A 22,286-nucleotide genomic window follows, 5' to 3' on the forward strand; every position below is an offset into this window, starting at 1 on the left:
ACCCAATTTCTCTTGAGCTTCAGATCACGGACTGAAGACCTGACATTCTCCCTGAGGATTTTCTGGTAGAGATCAGAATTTGTGGTTCTATCAATTATGGCAAGTGTCCCATGTCTAGAAGCAGCAAAGCATCCCCACACCATTACACTATCATCATAAGGTTTACTGTTTTTGCCCAGTCTTTTTTCTTATGGTGGAATCATGAACCTTGGCCTTTTCTGAGGCAAGTAATACAATGTCCTAACTGTCCGACTATCGCGTGGCATCTTTGTTCACACTGAATCCATTAAATATGCACGTCTATACCTATCAGCTGTGTGCTTGTGGTCAGCCTGGAGATGTTAACCACTCAAGTAAAAGATGGGTGGGTACTTGCTAACTAGTTACATTAGTTAAATTAGGACATTCCGATAGAAAACAATACAATTTAACTGATTTTGTCGATAACGTTCGCTCGCGCCGCGTTCAGTTCGGACACGGTGTGAAGCCTGCAGCTCCTTTAGAGGCTTTTGTGACTTCCCTGATGAGTTGTCCATGAGCTTGTTACAGGTTTTCTCCATCTGGAGATAATGGCTCTCACTGTGGTTCGCTGGACTAACAAGCGATTCTGCTATTCTGCTCTTTTTTTATTTTCACACGTAGAGCTGATCTGTATAATAACCTCATGCATTTAGAACTTTTTGTGTTTCTGCCATGGATGTATAAAGAGAACTGGATACAGCGTTGGAGGCGGTGCCCCATTCATTTCTATGAAAGCTGCTCAGTGGCGCATGAAGCCAAAAAACTTCGGCTTCCCGGTATGAAATTACCCAGATCTTCCACATCTTGCGGCACACAGAGCAAGTGTACTAGAGACTCTGCCGGGCAAGCCAGCTAACTTCCGGTTTAGCCCTCTGCTAACTTGAATAGGGATAAAATGGTTTAATCGTGCAGCTTTTCTAGACTTTCCAAATGTAAATGTTGTAAATTTCAGGGTATGTTTCAGGTACTTATGTGGACATATCCTGGAAGTTTTGTGACGATTGGACAAACATTGCCTGATTTATAGTCTAATTTGTGTTATGCCACGCCCAGTTTTTTGCATTTGTAACACCCCCTAGTGGCCAATTTGAATGACACTTTCAGGGTATGTTTCAGGAACTTATGTGGACATATCCTGTTGCCGGTAGGTGGCGCAATCACTACAACCCCTAGTTGGCATGTAGATGTCCTCAGGCCGGGACTCGTATCAAACGTGAAATTTTGGGCATTTTGCTCTGCAAAAATTTGAAGTCATTTGATCAGTTCTCTAGGAGGAGTTTGTTAATGTACGGAGCCTGTAAATTTTCAATATTTCATCAGGCTGGTACACTTATGAAATGTAAAGTTTGGGGTAGATTTGAACATGTACATGTACATGAACTTATGTGGACGTATCCTGGAAGTTTTGTGATGACTGGCCCAACAGTTGTTGACTTTTGTCTATTTATCTATATTTACACCCCTTTTGAAGTTCATTGGTCAATATCTTGAAAACTAAATAAGATATTAACAAGCAACTTTATGCAACTTTTGATCAGCTTGATAAGGTCCGATAGTGATCCACCGAAAATTTGCTAGCAATCAGACCCATGGTCATTCCAGCTCACGGGAATTTGATCCGAAGCAGCTGACAACTAATAAAAACAATAATAATAATAATTATTATAAGAAGAATTAACTGGCACAAACATAAAAGTTTTTCAGCCCGTTCGGAGCTTGAACCCCCAATTAAAGCTACAAGCAGCGATGATCGGACCCTCTCCCCTTCACACACATCACGGTGTGCTGCAGCAGCAGCATCCTTGCCGGATGTCGGCTGTTTGACCCTGCTCTGAATTGTGATGTATTTGGTCACTGCACGTAGGAGTTAAATATCACTTCCTGTGTCCACTATGTGGCGCTAGACTTGTGTCACGTTGAAGGATATCATGCGTAGACCACACCACGAAGAGTTTGTACAAATTGGATCATCTTTGCCATGGAAGGCTTACTTCCTGTTGCCACTAGGTGGCGCTATGACTTTACGTCTTTATTGGCCTGTAGATGTGATCAGGGTGGGACTCTTATGAAACGTGAAATTAGAGGCAGATTGGACAGTGTAAAGTGAAGTTACAGCAACTTCCTGTTTAAGTATTACTTTCACACTAATAACGCTTGCTGGATATCGTGTAAACCACACCATGTTAATTTGATGTAAATCTGATGATGTTTGTCACAGAAGACTGACTTCCTGTTGCCAGTAGGTGGCGCTATGAAAATATAACTAAATATTGTCATATACATGGTGTGAAAAAGTGTTTGCCCCCTTCCTGATTTCAAACTAATTTAAATATTAGTCAAAGATAACACAAGTAAACACAAAATGCAGTTTTTAAATGAAGGTTGTTATTATTAAGTGAAAACAAAATCCAAACCTACATGGCCCTGTGTGAAAAAGTGATTGCCCTCCCTGTTAAAACATAACTTAACTGTGGTTTATCACACTTGAGTTCAATTTCTCTAGCCACACCCAGGCCTGATTACTGCCACACCTGTTCTCAATCAAGAAATCACTTAAATAGGACCTGCCAAAGTGAAGTAGACCAAAAGGTCTTTAAAAGCTGACTAATATTTAAATTAGTTTGATGATCTGAAACATTTAAGTATGCCAAACATGCAAAAAACATAAAAAATCAGGAAGGGGGCAAATACTTTTTCACACCAATGTAGATTCAGGGCGGGACTCTTATCAAGTTTGGTTCAGATGGGACCATATACAGTTACAACCAGTTCCTGTTTCATGGCGAAACATCGAAATGCGCTGCCCCTTAACAGCCACATCGTTCGACAAAAACTCAAGCTTTTGATAACTTTTCATCTGCAACCTGTTTTATGTATGCTGACTAAGTTTGAAGTTGATCAGATTAACGGTCTAGGACGAGTTTGTTAAAGTATAACCCCTATAAATCGCAAAAAGAATATGAAAATGAATAAAAAATGGCCGACTTCCTGTTGGTATCACAGCCTGTCATGTCAGCCGGTAACCACATACACATCGCACTCCCTCATCTGAGTAATAATCCAAAACACCTGTCACCTATCACACACCTGCATCTAATCAGCACTCCACTCCCCTATAAAACACCATCCATTTCCTCAGTCTGTGTCCGGTCTCGTTCAGAAAAGGACAGATATCAGTACCCAGCCTAAACGGCAGTATGGACTCATACCTCGCTTCATCAAGACGCCTTCTTGGCTCCTGAACTCCCAATCCCATCTCTGTGTATGTTCAGTCTCTCGTGTACATCTCCACCGCCACAGATCTCCAGTCTTCTGTGGATGTCTCGGCAGTCCCTACGCTCCAGTTCGGCTAACCAAGGGACGGTATTGTTAGCATTCCCTCGTTGTTAACCTTGTGTTCTAATAAAGCATCCTGTCTTATTCTGGTGTCTCCGGCCTGCTCTGTCCGTAACAGTTGGGTTTAGACCATGGTACTGAGGCTTTTTTGTTTGTCTTGGTATCTTACATCTGCCTCCCAAATTTCAAACATGTACATCAAACTGCAAGGAGGGGCTTAATTTTTGAAGGCTGACTTCCTGTTGTCAGTAGGTGGCGCTATGACTATAACTCAGTTTGGGGATGAAGATGTGTTCAGGCCTGGACTCTTATCCAGCATGTGAAATTAAGGGCAGCTGGGACAATGTAAAGTGAAGTTAAAACAGCTTTCTGTGTCATGGCGAAGAATCAAAATTAGCTGCGCCTCCACGCCTAGGCTATTTGCTGAAAAATTGCAAAAAATTACCACTAAATTCAAAATTGTCGACTTCCTGTTGGGTTTACAGTATGGGTCCAAGAGCCTTTTTTATGTCTGGACATGATACATGTGAACTGCTAGCGATTCATTTTGTCACACCCATGCGCAAGACCTATATCACGTGTACATTTTCACCACTCCTGAATTTGTTTGAGTTTTCAAGCACCTTTAGCCCCTCAAAAATGCGATTATGTGGAGGAATAATAATGATAATTCTTTGCATCCCAATAGGGTCCTCGCAGTGGTCGCTGCTCGGGTGGATTTAATTGTCACTTTCTGTGTCCGCTCTGTGGTGCTCTAGAACATACACTGATTATATGTTATGTTCCAGTGTCAAGTGTACACCACACCCTGAAAATATGTAAATCAAATGATTGTCACGCATGGCTTACTTCCTGTTGCCGGTAGGTGGCGCAATCACTACAACCCCTAGTTGGCATGTTGATGCCCTCTTATCAAACGTGAAATTTTGGGCATTTTGCTCTGCAAAAATTTGAAGTCATTTGATCAGTTCTCTAGGAGGAGTTTGTTAATGTACAGAGCCTGTACATTTTCAATATTGGCCTGTAGATTTCTTCAGGCTGGTCACTTATCAAATGTAAAGTTTGGGGTAGATTTGAACATGTACACTCAAGTTACAACAACTTCCTGTGTCATGGCGAAACGTCAACATTCAACGCCAAACGCACAAGCTTCATAATATAGCACTGTCAATACCTTAAGGCCTTTCTGCCCAAAATTGATGTGGATGAAGTCAACCTGCTAGGAGGAGTACATCCAAGTATAAAACATGTAATTCCCCGTTGTCAGTAAGTGGTGCTATAACTATAACTATTTTGACATGTAGATGTCGTCAGGGTGGGACTGTTATCAAATGTGAAGTTTGGAGAAGATTTGACCATGTACAGTTAAGTTACAGCAACTTCCTGTTTCTTTGCGAAACATCAAAATTCGATGCCACACGAACTTTTCATCCCAAAGGTCTTTAGATGGCACTGCCACAAAGTTGATCCGACGAATTCTCTAGGAGTTTGTTAAAGTACAGAGCCTATAAATGGCGAAAATGGCCTAAAAGTGCAGATTCAATTAAAAATGGCTGACTTCTTGTTGGGTTTAGGGTATGGCTCTAAGAGACCTTTTTGTGTGTCTTGGGATGATACATCTGCAACCCAAATTTCATACAAGTCCCAAGTCACTGCAGTCCCAGTCACAGGTGGAGATCAGCACAAAGATTGGAAAACATTCCATTCAAAGACAATAGTGTGGAATTTTTTTTTAGCACATTTTAGGATTTTGCAACAAAAGCATCACCTAGTGGCCGATTGGCAGTACATTTTGCACAAAGTCTTGGTGGGGGAGGGGAAACTTCTGGTTTTGTGTTAATCTGACGGAGCTATGTGGCGATATGACATCACTTCCTCATTTGACTGCAACCCACAGGAAGTTTTTGCTTCATAACTAGTGCATTTTTGGAGTATCACAATTATTTTAATAACTTTTCATCATGAGCATCCATATATTATATGTGCACAGTTTCGTGCAGATCTGACTTACGGCCTAGGAGGAGTTTGAAAAAGGTTGCCTGATTTTGCAACAACACCACCACCTGCCCTGTTAAGGTAAAGTTACTTTCTTGAAATAAGGTGTCACCCTATAAGTAAACAGTTCCAGGTGGTCAACATTACCAGTAGAAATATGCAAAAATTGAGACAGTATATTATGAGTTTATGATGAGTTTGTAACTAAGGACAATCTACATTGTCCAGCCTCCCTGGATGAAATAATGTTCTTCTTAACATAGGCCATAGCCTCGTCCGGATCAGTAAACTCCATGTCTTCCCCTTTGTACGTGACTCGAAGTTGAGCTGGAAACAATATTCCATACTGAACACCCTGTCGGCTGCAGAGAAGCTTCCTGACATCAGTGAATGCAGCCGGGGCTTTGGCCACACTTGCAGTGTAGTCCGCAAAGATGGTGACTGGTTCTGCTGCTTCTTAAAACGAAGTAGACCCTGAGTGTGGGTGCAGTGCAATACCTCGACACAGTCTTGGTCGTGGTGTAGTTTAGCAATGATGGCAGAAGGTTTTCTGTCCAGCTTTTTTGGACCTAGACTTCGATGTGAGGAGTCGACCAGCGGCTCTTGGTCCAGCTGTAGCACCTCAGTTAGCAGTTTTAAAACTGAGGTTGTGGAGCTGGACCCGGGTGTTTCGGAAACACAGAGTATTCTTATGTTACATCTCATTCTTCCTTCCATATCCTCGCACTTCTCTTTTAGTTCCGCCTTTTCTGCCTTCAGATTGCTCACTGTGTTTTGTAGATTAGCCACTTCATCTGACCATGTTGATAGCCCCCCCCTCCAATTGTTTGATCACTTGTTCGATCTCTGAGTTGAGCGCTGCTGTGTTGTTTAGTATTTCGGTTTTCATCACTTGCAGTTCACTCCTGAGAACTGAGGTCCGGTGGGGGTGGGGTCATTTGACCTGGGCTCTTGGCAGTACTCTGGTCCAAGGAGACGTTGGGCCTTGTATTAGAGGGTCCAGTGTATTTATATTTCCGCAAATTCGTTGCCATCTGCGCACTTCAACTGACCTATTTCACTTTTAGATTATGTTCGAAAATGGTTCACTGTTGTATAAGATGGGATGCACTATACAAATCTCAAATTAAAATAGAAGCTAAGCAGGAGCTCACATTAAAAACACCCTACTCCATTGCGGACAAGCCACACACCCCCAACATTAAGCATTTTCTACAGATCTTTTTCATGTAAGATTAATTCATAAGACCCTTATTGGCATGGGAAACAGACGTTAACATTGCCAAAGCAAGTGTGAAATAAAAACATATACATAAACAGAAGAAATGTGCTATTAAAATATATACAGTTAAGTAAGATAAGATAATAATACTAATAAAAATGAGAGATTTGCAGTTAAAAAATACAAATACAAATAAGTGAAAACTATGTGTGTATGTATGAGTGTGTGTGTGTGTGTGTGTCTAAGTCATTTACTATCCCTCAGGTTGTGGCATGTTGATACATATTGGGCAGCAAGATATGCCCTGTCTCTGTCTCCTAGGTGTATTTTTAATTTTGAGAGGTCATTTAGCTCTTTGAAGTCTGAGATTACAGAGTTGTAAATGTTCCTTATTTCATTTAATGTTTTACATTGTAGGAGGAAGTGCATCTGTGCATTCTGCTTTCTTTTGGTTGTCATGATTTTTTTGTATCTTTCTTTTTCAATTGGCAGTGTATGGTCACGCTCATGAACACTTAATCCGTGTCAGTTTTTTAATCTGTCCACCATACATGACCTTACTGCAATGAACTCTCACAAACACAGTTTTGTACCTCATTTTGTGTTTGCTTATTAATGTGCAACAATGCCTGGAGACAGTTGTCTCCCACCTGTCAGTTTGGAGGTTGCTGTTTATGTTTTGCAATGCATGGTTGTCATAGTGACAGGATTAGCTTGGCGTGCTGTAAGGGATAGGGAGCAGCTGTGTGTGTGTGTGTGTGTGTGTGTGTGTGTATCAATACTATTTCTGAACGCACTCCCTCTTAGTTGTATAGAGAATCTACTTTGGTGATACCTACCTTTCTCTGTCCCTCACACACACATACAAACAAACATACTATGATACTATCATCGATAGACTCTTGACAGTGAAAAGCTAAAGAGGAAATTAATTCTCTTTCTCCTTTTTGCTGACAGTTACACAGAGACCTCTCAAATGCTTATGTAAAACAATCAACCCTGGCCACGTGATCATATTGTCTTATCTAAACAAATGGCTCACAATATTAACATTACTGTACATCCACAGCAAACATTATCCAGCTGATATATTCACTCCAACGAGGAATATGTATTAGTCACAAATGCCAAGTCAAATCTTTGAAGTTGAATCTGATTCAACTGTGAAGTCTTCATAATGGGTCAGACTTGGCAACAATAATTTCACAGCCCACGGCTGTTTCTTTAATTTACTTTTTATTACAAGAACAGCAGAGTGCTGCACTTTCCTGCTGGGCTCAGCAACACACAGACTGACATCTACATTGATTTGTCCTTCTCTTGAGAGTAGTACTGAAACAATCGGTTGATTGATCATAATGTCATTTATCAAATAAATACACCAGCCATTCTGTTTGCAGCTTCCCCAGTGTGAGGATTTGCTGCTTTTCTTTGTTTTATTTCATTGTAAACTGAATATCCTTGGGTTTTGGAAACTGAGATGAGTTTTTTTTCCTGACATTTTACTGACTAAATGAATTATGGATCATTTGAAGAAATAATCAAATGAGTACCAGTCCAAAGGGCCAACCTTGTGGACCACATGCTGTCCCTGTGTTCCTGCTCGACAACTGCTACTACAGTTGTTATTATTAGTCTTATTACTATTATTATCATTATGGCTGCTCACCCTGAGTCTGGTTCTGCCCGAGGTTTCTGCCTCTTAAAGGAAGTTTTTCCTTGCCACTGTTGCCAAGTGCTTGCTCATGGTGGGATTTGTTGGGTCTCTGTAAATAATAAGAAGACTATGGTCTAGACCTACTCTTTAGGGAAAGTGCAATGAGATAACATCTGTTATGAATTGGCGCTAAATAAATAAAATTGAATTGAAAGGCTAAAGCATAATGCTGAATGATTACTGCGCCATCAATCCCACAATCAGAAATCACAATATTTTAAAACTGTTTATTTCATTCTACTGCAAAATGTTGAAATCCAAATATAGAAGATGTATTTTGGAGCACATTCTGAGCCAACAAAAGGCAGGACGCAAAATATTAGACCTATTGTGTATGGTAATAATTTGCAACACTGAACTGGAGAAAAGAATTATGTTTTCTTTTTGGTTTTCTTGCTTAACTTTTTGCACATTAAACGTTCTTTTTCCACCTTCTGTTCGAGACACAGCTGTTGACTCTCACCCAATGTGAGTCACTGTTTTACCATCTTCCTCTGGCTAGTCACCTATCAACAAAAAGAAAATAATAAAAATAGAAATGAAAAAGTTGGTTATAAAAATCCCTTCCCCCATTCTTCCCCAAGCACCCCAAAACTATAATTTTAATGCAGTTGTCGTATGGGGTCCAGTATGTGGACCATACAGCCATTTCTATTTGTTATAGTGTACCATGCTCCTGGTACACTATAACAAATAGAAATGGCTGTCGTGTTTTCCAGATTTGGTGTGAAAGACTAAGAACAAGGCTTTTGAATGAGTTATATTTTAGTTTATGCTTAGGGTTGATTAATAGGCTTGAGTCGAAGATGGCTGCAACTCCACCTCCTCGGCCGGTGCCTCGAGGAATGTGAGTATTAATATGACTGGGCGGAGTGGATTCATTTAGGCTAACATATTCTGTTATTCAATATGAAACTCATCAAAATTATATTAAATCGTTCACTAGTACAGCTTTAGATGACAGAGATCTGATGCTTAAGAGTCCACATTTAATTCTCCTCATGGTCTGAACTCTGGTTTTGGTCCACTAATAAACTCCACCAGATTTCTAGAGATGAGAACTGCTCCATCCAAAGTGGGATGAATGCTGTGTCTCCTAATCAGACCAGGTCTTCCCCAGAAAGTCTGCCGTTATCTAATACCTGCTTGATATTTTGTCATTATGTATGACAACAAGAACTTTATGAGAGTTAGTTGGTGAACCAAATACAATTTCCTTCATTTTCTTTGTGTTAAAAGAGTAATATCAGGACTCCAGACTAACTTTTTTCACTAGTAGCACTGGTGCTCCAAACTGAAAATTTTAGGTGCACCAGGAAAAAATTTATGAGCACCACTTAAATTGACATGCAACTCCCTGGGACGCTAAGCAAAATTCTGCAAAGGGGTCCTCCTACCTGACCCATGAGCCGTGTAAAACATTTGTCTTGTTGTAAAATTATGTGCGCCTAGAGTACCATCACGCCCATTTATTAGCTGGATTGGTCACTACAGAGGTTGCTGCTGGAAAGTTTCGTTTCGTGCACGCGCATATCAACGGGTATCTTTTGTGAGCTGCAGTTTATATACACTGTTTCCCGTTGGCATTTATCAAACATAATAAATAGTATATTGTATGTATTTCACTCTCGCTTTTGTCAGGTACAAAGTCACAGAACACAGCCCTGGAAGTGGCTGGCAAGCAAACAAGACACAGACAGACCAATACATGCACTGCCCAGCTAACATTAGCAAGACAGACAGACTAGAGAGAGATGCACTGCAAGCTAGCACATCAACTTAAAGTTACTGTTATTTGCTGACATCAAACTTGGAGAGGAGAGAACACAAGTTTACCCGATTGCTGTTCCTACAATTCACTCTCATTGTTTTTTTTTTTTCTCTTTTCGTGACCAGAAGGATAGTTTTGCTTCTTCCTCTCATCGAAGTTGTAAACACTGACACCTGCTTTGACATGATTACTCAACTTGCGTAGTGAGCGTGTAGGGCCATATACACACACACACCGATTCTCGCTCCCTCCTGGTTTTTCACATTACATACAATGATGATTTTAAAAAGCAGAACAAAACAAAAAAAACGGGGGGCATATTTGCAAGTTGCGCTTTTGCTCCTAGTTATAAAATTTTGTAGCACTGTCTCCAAAAATGGTCGCAAAATGCGACTAAATGGTCGCGGTCTGGTGCCCTGATTATTATCACTCCCCTCGACCACACCATGTTGGTGCAGCCCAGGGTTGACTGAGTTACTTAACAGAGATATTACAGCTGTATCATTTAGGGATGCGCTGTTATATCAGCTAAACATCGATATCAGCCGATATTCACCTTGTTGACTGCTATCAGCCTATCGGCAAACCCTGACTAATGGCTAGATAGAGATGAAATTTGCTACAGATTTTCATGGACTCCAGAGAATGATTTTGTTGATCCTCTTGAATTTTTTTTAGCACCACTGTCCAGCCAATTTCCACTTGCACAGAAGAAATACATTATCCAAAACTAATTGGCAGATTTACATTCAAATTTTCTGATTGATTCATGCATCTAAGAGGACGGACCCCTTTGAATGACCCCAAGACAAAGTCTAAAGATGTGGTTTGAATCTAAATGAAAAAGATTTGACGTGGGGTTTAAGGTATGTGACTAATATTACACATGAAAAAAATAATAATTTGGATTTGAGTTGTCTGCCTGCCTGAACAGATCTTTGAATCTAACTTGATGACAATTCCAGACTTCCTACTTCTTCTGTCATCCTTTCTCATTCCTCATCTGATTTCTCCCTCCCTCTTTCAGTCTGTTCTCCATCACTCTCCTTTATTGTAATCACATTACTCTCTCTCTCTCTCTCTCTCTCTCGTAAAGGTGAGGGGAAGCAGAGCAGACCCTGCCCTCCCTGATTGGAGAGGGAATCACGACCACAGCTCCAGCCACATACCCTCGTTGCCTCCGTCATGCAGACCTCCGTCCTTCTCCTCCTTTTCCCAGTCCTCCTCCTGTCTCTCCTCATCACCACCTGCTCCTCCCAGAGTGAGGCAGACCTCATCGTTCAGACACGTACTGGTCGAGTCCGCGGCATCCGCCTGCCGTTGCTGGACCGAGGCTACGTCACCGCTTTCCTGGGCATCCCCTTTGCTGAGCCGCCAGTAGGGAAGCGGCGTTTCCGTCATGCTGAGCCCAAGCGTCCATGGACAGGGGTGTATGAGGCCAACGCATACCCCAACGCCTGCTACCAGTTTGTTGACACGTCGTTCCCTGGCTTCCAGGGCAGCGAGATGTGGAACCCCAACAGAGAGATGAGTGAGGACTGCCTGTACCTCAATATCTGGGTACCCTCCTCACCCAGACCACACAATCTCACCGTCATGATGTGGATCTACGGCGGAGGTACTTGGCCACGACTTATTCAGAATGACTCAAAATATAAATAGGTTAGACATGACTTTTCAGTGAGAACATTGGGTCAGCAGTGGATAGCAAACAACAGAAACAAAGCTCCTTTTAGTAGAAATTAAAACTACCGTTTGAACGTGAATAAGTATATGATCGTTAATCATCTGTTTGAATTCAAAATTCACACTGTATAAGCGCACCAGGTTGTGCCTTGTTTTTCAGCAGGGGGCATAAAAGATTGCCAATTTTGACATCTGTTAAATATATGTCCACTATGCCCACTTCTCCACTCTTTGTAAGTAGACAATTTGGAAGTAGTCATTTTCACTCTATACAGAGAAGGCATTGGATTGAGTGGAGTCACAGTACCTGTTTAGATTGCTTGAACTCTTTGGATTTTGACCCAAAATCATTTCACAACAGTCTCATTTGCATTGCAGTGCTAGACAAGGCTGCCTTCTCTAGCCACTATTATTTGTCAGTGCGATCGAGCCAGTGGCCATGGTAATTAGCAGTAAGCTAATTTTAAAAAAGAAACAATAAATAGAGGTGTTACAGAGCACAAGGTTTTATTTTATGCAGATGACATGCTTCCTTATAGTGTATATTAGAACCTGCATCATCTTGGCCAACGATTTTGCAACTACTGGAGAGATTTGGCCAAATTTCAGGTTATAAAGATAACATACAGGAAAGTGAGCTAATGCAACCTAGACTATGACAGTGTTTCTTAGTCTGATACCTTTTCAACCATTTCTTTATAAATTTAAAAATATTGGAGTATGGATAACGCTACACATTAAACATCTCAAACTGTATATGTATCCTAATCACCCCAGTGTTTTTAGACAGCAAAGCTTCAGTCTATTGTGGGACATTATGATACAATGGGTTAATACTATACTGTGATATTTAACATTTCCAGGGTTCTACAGTGGTTCTTCTTCTCTGGACGTGTATGATGGCCGTTACCTAGCTCATAGTGAGATGGTCATTGTGGTTTCCATGAATTACCGGATCGGTGCCTTCGGCTTCCTCGCCCTACATGGCTCCTCTGAGGCTCCTGGCAATATGGGTCTGCTGGACCAGAGGATGGCGCTGCAGTGGGTACAAGACAATATCCATTTCTTTGGTGGAAACCCCAAACAGGTTAGTTTCTCACTGTCTACACAAAGCATCAAGCGCAAGCAAATTTTTATCCTGATCTTTCTATTTGCTCTCTTTTTACCCAATAAACAGGTGACTATCTTTGGTGAGAGTGCTGGTGGTGCCTCAGTAGGATTCCACCTCTTGTCTCCAGACAGCCGGCCTACCTTCACCAGGGCCATCCTCCAGAGCGGGGTCCCCAACTGTCCCTGGGCCTCGGTCAGCCCCGCTGAGGCCCGCAGACGTGCCATGCTGCTGGGCAAACTGGTTGGCTGCAACGGAGGCAACGACACTGAGCTGGTTGACTGTCTGCGCAGTAAAACTCCACAGGAGCTCATCGACCAGGAGTGGCAGGTAATGCAGACTCAGTCAGTAAACAGTCAGTGAAGTTTACTTCATTCTCTTTTAGGCCGTGACACACAGACGCAGTTTCAGAAGGGAATGCAGTTGGGGATGAGTTCCCCAAAGAATTTTCTGTTTTTAACAATCTCTTTCACACATCCCATTACAAGATCCATAGTCAGTAGTTTTATATTTTTTACCCATCTAGATCCCTGCAGATGGTAGTTTTACCCAAGTTGCTTTAGTTTGACCAGTTGTGGGCTAAAATAAAATTTAGTATAGTAGTAATCTATGTAGTAGTTTTGTGAAGCTATACATTAAAAACTGTTAGGGCACGGTCACACAAGAAGGTCTGGTTCCTGAATCGAACCAATGCGAGGATAATACATTGTTTACATTTTTTAACTGGTCCAGTTTGCGTTCACAAAGGCAAAACTCAAATGGTCCAGAATTTACAAACAAAAGCCATGTGGTGGAAATGTCTTTTGATTATTGGTCATACACAGTGCGAGTAAAAAGACAACGAACCCCTCCAAATGTCTACCTGCATATCGTACATCATGGAGTACCGTCAGGTTCTGTTGATGTTGATCTGGAGCCCATATCAGCAGACTTTAGAGGACCGCTCACATGAACGTCTCCTAAGACAGCGGGTATTAAATAATTTAATAATGCAGGCATTTGAAATGTCTTATCACAGAGGATGGCTGGTTCTGATGAGATCCTACCACAACTTGTTTGCATTTGCCATGCAAAGTAGACCAGTGAAGTAAGTGGGCCACAATTGCAAACATGCAAAAATCACAAGTTTTGTCATTTTGGTAGCAAATGTGCTACTAGTTCACCGGTCACCAAAACAGGGATAGAAAACGTTTTTTAACCAATAAAATGACGCATACAATGGTAAGCTTCCTGTGATTGGTTCGAATGGTGTTCACACCAGAAATGAATCGCTCCAGAGTTTACTTGACAGCAGTCCAAGACCACCCCTTTGAAGCGGACCGGAGAGCAATTGTTTGGTCTGCACCAATTCAATTCAATTTTCAATTCAGTTTTATTTATATAGTACCAATTCATAACAGAAGTTATCTCATTGCACTTTTCCTATAGATCAGGTCTAGACCATACTCTTTATAATATTATTTACAGAGACCCAAATCCCACCAGAGTTTGAGTCTGGCGTTCACACCGACCCAAGCGAACCGCACCAAGGTGGTAAACACTCCAGGGTTCGGTTCAACCGGACTAGACTGGTGTGAACCTGCCCTTAAAAACACATCAATGAGCCACACCGTTGCACTAGGTGACGTGTTCCTTCATAACCATCATTACACACTGAGTCAAAATATACTAGAGCACCAAATGTGGATTAATCTGCCTTTGGAAATAGTCCCCATCAATAATTTCCTTTTGTTTGAGTAATGTAAGTAAAAACTACAGTGTCCAGCTGCTTTAGGAAATTACTTAGCCTTTCTTAAAAATGAAAGTATACATTTGTGAGCCATTCTGAAAGATTTACGTCTTAAGTAGGAACGAATGGGCTTTGGGCTGAGTGCCATAGACAGGGTAGGGAAGTCATAAAGAGTAGTAGAGACGGAATAACACATTCTTGGTTTGGGTCTTTTTAGAAAAATATAGAATAAAACCAGACTAATTGTTTAAATTCTACATCACTCTAACCTGTGGTTCATGAGATTGGACTTTCAAAAAATACAAAACAGCAGAAAAATATTTAGGTTCAATGCCATGTCAACTTTTTATTTTCTCATGGTATATGTTGTCTTATCACCCACCCCTAGACCTAGATAAAATGGACAATTACATCACAAGGAAACAATGAATTGTGGAAATCTGATCTGATAGAACTTGAATCTAGTTCTGTTGACTTCTAAATCACGTTTGTTGCAGTGTGGAAAATTCAATAATATGGCAGCATTCAAATGCATTCCTGCTTTTTCACGAAGCATTGTATCATGACATGATTTAAGACCCATGGCACGTAGCAGATGTGCTGTGGTGTAGCACGTCTACCAGACCACACAGCATAGAATATGAGATAAGTGAATTGGAGTGCTGGCCTGGATGCAGGGGTCTTATTCACTAGGTTTCTTATGCTAAGTTTAAGTGGATTCAGTTACATTGACATTTAATTTTCCATTTTTAGTCACGTAACATCTGGTCTGTTATGTGTTTGCATGTAATTTCACAGCCACTCAGATCAATTCAGTTGTACATTTGAACTTGTCATCCTGTTCTGATCAGGTCCTACCGTGGTCAGCCCTCTTCCGGTTTTCATTTGTCCCTGTTGTGGATGGTGAGGTTCTGCCTGACACTCCCGAGGCCATGCTCAACTCAGGCAACTTGAAAGACACTCAGATCCTGCTTGGGGTCAACCAGGACGAAGGCTCCTACTTCTTGCTGTATGGAGCACCGGGCTTCAGCAAGGACAACGAGAGCCTCATCTCCAGAGAGGACTTCTTGGAAGGTGAAGCTCCCTCAGCTGGAGAAAACGGATACAGAAACAAAGAATACCACAAAATTCTGTTCATGAAAAGGCTCTACTAAAATTTGACTCTAAAGGTTGAAGTAGAATTTGTGGTGGTGTTTTCCATGTGTGAGTTATTGATCCATATAATAAGTATGTGTGCAGTTGCAGTTCTGACTTGTTCAGTTATATAGTAAAATTAGTCTTGTGGAAAAAAAATATTGCGTGCATGTTTTTACCTAAGTACTGTAATTAATATGGTTAGATTTAAATATAAATAGGCTAGCTTTATATGAAACAATAACATTCACCACAAAACAGAAAGTGAAGCAATAGTTTTTAAACTGTTTATATAATTGCAGAAACTGACTGATTCTTCATAATCATTCTGTTAATGTGACTAATCAGAGTGATTTGTAGAAATCAGCACTATCAAATTAAACCAAAACAATTACAGCCATGATTCTACTTTACCACATCACAGCCACAGTTATACCTCTAAAACAATTAAAAATGCACCTAAAAACTTTAAACTTCACTCTGCCAGGTGTCAAGCTGAGTGTACCACATGCTAACGATATTGGCCTGGAGGCAGTGGTGCTGCAGTATACTGACTGGATGGATGAGAATAATGGGGTGAAGAACCGTGACGCCATGGACGACATCGTGGGCGACCACAACGTCATCTGCCCGCTGGCCCACTTTGCTCGCTCATACGCCCAGCACAATGCCGTCAAGGCTAACATGGGAGGAGCCAGTTCCGGGGGAAACTCACAAGGTAAGATATGCGAGTTGTAGTACACAGTTGTCACCAGTAGAGGAGTGTGGTTTTACTGTACAGCCTTATGGTGGAGAAATTGTGAAACCTGCAAACTACTTCTGGTACAGTTTAATTAAATTAAATTCAATTCAATTCAGTTTTATTTATATAGCACCAATTCATAAAAGAAGTTATCTCATTGCACTTTTCTATAGAGCAGGTCTAGACTGTACTCTTTATAACCCAACAAATCCCACCATAAGCAAGCACTTGGCGACAGTGACAAGAAAAAACTTTTAACAGGCAGAAACCTTGGGCAAAACCAGACTCAATGGTGAGAAGGGGGGGGATGCAAATTCCACCTAGAATTTTAAAATAGTAACAATGTAATGGTAATGTTAATATTAATAAAATAATAATAATAGGAATGATAGTCATATGAATAATAATGACAATAATAGTAACAAAGCTAATAACCACAACTGTAGTAGTAGTTGTCGAGCAGGAACACCAGGGCAGCAGGTGGCCCACAACCACAGAACCAGTCTCTGCAGCTCTTAGGTAGAAACACCTGCTGAAAGCGACAGAAGAAGAGTGGAGAGAGACCAGAAAGCACAAAACTACAGGAGAGGGAAGATGTAGAGTTAGTAACATGCAGGAATGGGATAAAAATGCATACAGATGGAGATGGAGAGGAGGAGAGAGGAAAGAGGTGCATCATGGGATGTCTCCTGACCCCAAAACTATAATTTTAATGCAGTTGTCATATGGGGTCCAGTATGTGGACCCAAATGCAGACGACCAGGAAGCGGTATGAGGATGAGGTAGCCGGATGACTACAGTGTTTATTGTGGTGATGTAGCGTACAGGCAGACAGACCGGTAGGCAGACAGGCTAAGTGGTAGTGGTACTGGTAGTTGCTTCCGTAGTTACATGTCTTAACCAACACAAATTTTCTAAGTTGTGACGTAAAAATGATAAATGAAAGTTGTGGGAGTTTGAGCAAGGTTAAGAGAAATTTTTAAGAAGATTTTACAACTCTTCTCCACTCTGCGTGTCACCCATTCTGACTCTGAACATTCCGTCCCACACACACCCATAAATCTGAAACACTTTTTAAAAAGCATAAAACGTGAACTGAGATTTTGTGAAAATCATGCTAGCTATCAAAAAGCCCATGTATCCCAATAAACTGGCAAGTCTTGTGACCAGTTTAAACTTTTAAACGTTTTTCTGCGTAAGTATGGTGAAGTTATATGGCCCCAAAGAGGGGTGGGTTTGAGCTCAGTTCACGCAGATTTCCTACTGTTTTCTATCAGGAAATTTTGCACCGGCTAGTTTCTAGGCAAAAACATGTTAGGGAGCTCTGTGATTGGTAGTTCCTGTATAATTATGTAGATGGCCTTGCTTATACGACTAAACATTGCAGAATGATGTTAAAACTAACCTGTCACATTTGACCTGTAAGAGGGAGGGTTCTTTTATCAATACAATATTGGATATTGAGATTGGATGATAGTGTACATGTCATATTTGGTTTTGTCCATGTATGCATCTTTGCTTGCAGAAGCTGATTAAACAACCAAAACAAACTTGTCAGTCTCAGCATTTTAAGCATCAGATTGCTTGCTTATGCTTTCAAATGTGATAAATGTGGAGTGGACACAGTATAGTGTGGGTGGTTTTGTTTGTGATTTTTGCTTGCACTGGAGGGAAGATTGAAGGCCTCAGTCCAATGGTCACAGTTCACCACTGGTTATATGCAGAGGTGGAACTAACGAATTACAAGTACTCATGTTACTGTAATTGAGTAGCTTATTCGTGTACTTGTACTTTTTTGAGTATCTTTCAAAGTCAGTAATTTTACTTTTACTTAAGTACGTTTTAAATGAAGTAAAGTAGTTCACTACATTTGTACATCCATCTGTTACTGAGTCATTTTTTTATTTTTGCTTTAAAATGATCAACAGGAAAAAAATGACTTGGATCAGACACCAATCAAATGCATTGCATCAAAAAATGGCCAATCAGATCAAAATGTCATGCATCGCACCAAAACAGCAGTGCCTGTTGATTTTTCAAGGAGTCTGATCCAAAGAAGGAAAGCTCCAGTTACACATCAAAATAAGTTGTTGTATACAACTTACTAAATATCTCTGGGACATTGCATGTTAGAGACTTACTTTTTTTTTGCCCAGAAGCTAACTGTTGTGCCTTCCCAAGGAGGGCTCCGGTGCGATCATATCCCTTTCAGAAGCTTTGTAATCCAGCCTTGAACTGCAGTGTCTTTTTGGGGACTTTGTAAAATAGATCCACAATGATAAATCCGACAGTGAATGTCTTCTGTGATTATTTATCAATGTTTCCGTGTTGAAAACAGTTATTATTGTTGTTAGCTGTCTACTGGCAGCCACAATGCCTTGGGTTGAGTCTGTCGACCAATCAGAGGCTGTGTTACTGACTTGTCGACCAATCAGAGGCTGTGTCTCTGACTGGCCTTGTGTGGATGCTCTGATCTCCTTTTAATTCTAACTGGGAGCTGAGGGCTACAGATTACACAATAAGCATGAAATGCATGTCTAAGGTAACATTGGCAAAATGTGTTTATTAGAAAAATCAATGGGGGAAAGTAACTAACTTTTCCTTTGAGTACTTTTTAAGTTAGCTACTTTTTGTTTTTACTTGAGTAATTTTTTACACAAATACTTTTACTTGAGTACAGTTTCAGTCACGTAGCAGTAATTCTACTTGAGTAGGATATTTCAGTACTCTTTACACTTCTGGTTATGTGTTTATGTTTCTGTTGAATTGAATAATGGAACTACACTAATTTTAACAGGAACGCTCTACTGCAGGTTATATTTTCTTAATGGTAAGAGCTATTCAGCTAGGAATTATATTTAAAGATTCCTCCAGACATTTTAAGACATATAAGACATATTTACTTTGAATAATAATTTGTGATATGATTTCTTTCCACAAAAAACGTTCAGTGACCTCGTTAAAAATTCTTAAAATTACATATCCTCCTTCTCCCTCATTGAAAAATCCAGAATCTATGAATATGCAGATATTTTTCATTTCAATAGTTAAACTGCTGTACACATGATGTATCCTACTTAACTGAAAAGTCCATTCTCAGTTTATGTGCACTGGAGGCTTCAAGTTTCCACATCACACTTGTGTAAGTTGCATATTGAACGACTGAACCATCACTGGCTTTCAAACTAGTTGTGATGTTACAAAATCCTGCTTGTACATACTTTACACGTCTTAAACTCAGATTTAAGGTAAATGTGAAAACAAACTTCAATTATGTTATATATCTTATTATAAAGGCCCACTTTACACTAATTGTACACTGTGCAGATGTAATATTAAGAAGAATAAACAAAAATATAATTGAAATATATCTGATTGGACTCAATATTTGGCAGATACTCAACATCAATTTATATAAGTTATCAAGAAGTGACTCTCTGCATGTAGAGACTGATTTATCCACCAAACAAAACATTTTACCAAAATAACCACTAATCCTTTTCTCCTCCTGCTCCTCAAGGAGGGGTCTACCTCTACCTGTTTGACCACCGAGCCTCCAACCTGGCCTGGCCGGAGTGGATGGGTGTGATCCACGGCTACGAGATTGAGTTTGTCTTCGGCCTGCCACTGGAGAAGAGACTCAACTACACCTTAGAAGAGGAGAAACTGAGCCGACGCATGATGAGATACTGGGCCAACTTTGCACGAACTGGGTGAGACATCACAGACTAGAAAGAATTAATCTGCTATGTACTTACATACTATACTGAGCAGCAAAGAGTACACCAGAGAGGACAGAACAGTCCATCTTCATTAGGTTGCTTAGCTACAGCGTAGATGAGGTGGTCAGGTACAGACCAGACCTGAAGTTACATAGTCTGTTTACTGCAAAGCAAACCTCCATGCATACAAACAAATTTACCACCACTCCTTCTGAGTTTTGGAAGTAGCAATCCAAGTTAAGAAGTCCAAAGGATTTTTTCCTCAGTAAAATCATCCACTTACTTCTGGGGAATCCTATGGTATTCCCAGCCTGATGGGAAAGTGATAGGACAACAATGATGAACTGACTCAATATTTTGTACAGAAATTGATCATGTCCAGATGATGTATACTAATATACAGTAGTATACATATACTAGTATACTAACAAATTTTAATTTGTCCAATACTTTGGTTTATGACTAAATACCTGCAAAACTATTGACATTTCCTCTCAGCCTCAGCTGTACTTTGGGTTTTTTGGGCTAATTACCAAACTAAGATGATGAACACATATGTCTGCTAAACATCAGCATGTTAACGTTGCCATTGTGGACATGTTAATAATAATAATCTTTATTTATAGAACACTTCAAAATCCATGTTACAAAGTGCTTCACAAAGGCAGATATATACTAATAACTTAAGTGGTCCTCTTAAGTAAAACAAATTTAAATTTGTCAAATACTTAGGTTTATGACTAAATACCTGCAAAACTAATGACATTCCCCTCAGCCTCAGCTGTACTTTGGGTTTTTTGGGCTAATTACCATCAGCATGTTAACATTGCCATTGTGGACATGTTATAATAATAATCTTTATTTATAGAATAGAATAAAATCCATGTTAGTGCTTCACAAAGGCAGCAAAATATAACACTCAAGTCATAAAAACTTCTGGTACAAAGAGGTCAGAGATATAGCAGGGAGAGAGGCCATGAAGTGCCTTAAAAGTAATCAGTAAAATCTTAAAATCTATTCTAAAACATACTGGGAGTCATTGTAAAGATGCTAAAACAGGAGTTATGTGATCACATCTCTTGGTTCTGGTAAAAAGTCTGGCAGCTGAGTTCTGTACAATCTGGAGCCAATTAATAGATTTTTGGTTAAGGCAAGTAAAAAGGCTGCAGTAATCCAGGCGTGATGAGATGAAGGCATGTAAAATGGTCTCTGTGTCTTTAAAAGTTAAGATAGAAATATTTCAAAAATACGATCTAAGATGATAAAAACACGATTGCACAAGCTTTGTGGTGTGCTGCTCAAAAGTAAACTTATTATCAAACCAGACGCCAATATTCATTGCAACAGGCTTAATGTGATCCAATAGAGAACCAGCAGATGGCAGAATTTGTTTTGCCATGTGTTCAGATCTGATGACAGTCATCTCAGTTTTGTTTGAGTTCAGCTGAAGGAAATTTTTTGACATCACAGAGGCAGTTAAGTGTACTCAGCATTCCAGGGTCTGTGGATTTAACGGGCAGGTACATCTGTGTATCATCAGCATAAGAATGAAGAGACACCATGTCTATGAATAATGTGCCTAAGGGGAAGCATGTATAAAGAAAAGGAAATTGGTCTCAAAACCAATCCCTGAGGCACACCATATGTAAAATGAAGAGACATAGAACCTCCTATTTGACAGGTAAGATGAAAACCATTCTAAAGCTGTACCAGATATCCCCACCCAGTGCCTCAGTCTGTCTAACAGGATGCTGTGGTCGATGTCAAAGGCTGCACTTAGGTTCAGGAGTACAAGGACTGAGCACATGCCGTCATCAACAGCCATTCTTAGTGCTGTGATACTTCCAGAAACCAGTCTGAAAGTTTTTGAAAATGTTATTATTTTCCAGTGCATAGAGCAATTGTTTTGACACTATTTTTTCAAAAAAAACTTCAATATAATAATAGGTAACTTGGAAATTGGTCTATAGTTTTGAGGGAGCGAGCGATCCAGCCCAGGTTTTTTAGCAGTAGGTTCACACAAGCAGAAATACAAACAGACAAGGAACTGTTAAAAACAGAAAGCAAACAGGGCCCAACAGATTGCATTACTTTTAGTTAAAA

General features: G+C 40.3%; 1 protein-coding gene across 2 annotated transcripts in view; it reads left to right on the forward strand.

Moving 5' to 3' along the window:
* The window catches only part of ache (acetylcholinesterase), a 50,359-nt gene that overhangs the window by 10,659 nt on the left and 17,414 nt on the right, over window positions 1-22,286 (forward strand). For both annotated transcript variants that reach the window (XM_044183505.1, XM_044183506.1), the window contains exons 2-7: window positions 11,159-11,680; window positions 12,612-12,835; window positions 12,926-13,186; window positions 15,437-15,659; window positions 16,207-16,437; window positions 19,982-20,174. In XM_044183505.1, the coding sequence (XP_044039440.1) occupies window positions 11,248-11,680; window positions 12,612-12,835; window positions 12,926-13,186; window positions 15,437-15,659; window positions 16,207-16,437; window positions 19,982-20,174 (1,565 nt within the window). In that variant the 5' untranslated portion in view covers window positions 11,159-11,247. The remainder of the gene's footprint in view (window positions 1-11,158; window positions 11,681-12,611; window positions 12,836-12,925; window positions 13,187-15,436; window positions 15,660-16,206; window positions 16,438-19,981; window positions 20,175-22,286) is intronic.

Source organism: Siniperca chuatsi, linkage group LG22, assembly GCF_020085105.1.
Source record: "Siniperca chuatsi isolate FFG_IHB_CAS linkage group LG22, ASM2008510v1, whole genome shotgun sequence".
NCBI classification, from domain to species: domain Eukaryota; kingdom Metazoa; phylum Chordata; class Actinopteri; order Centrarchiformes; family Sinipercidae; genus Siniperca; species Siniperca chuatsi.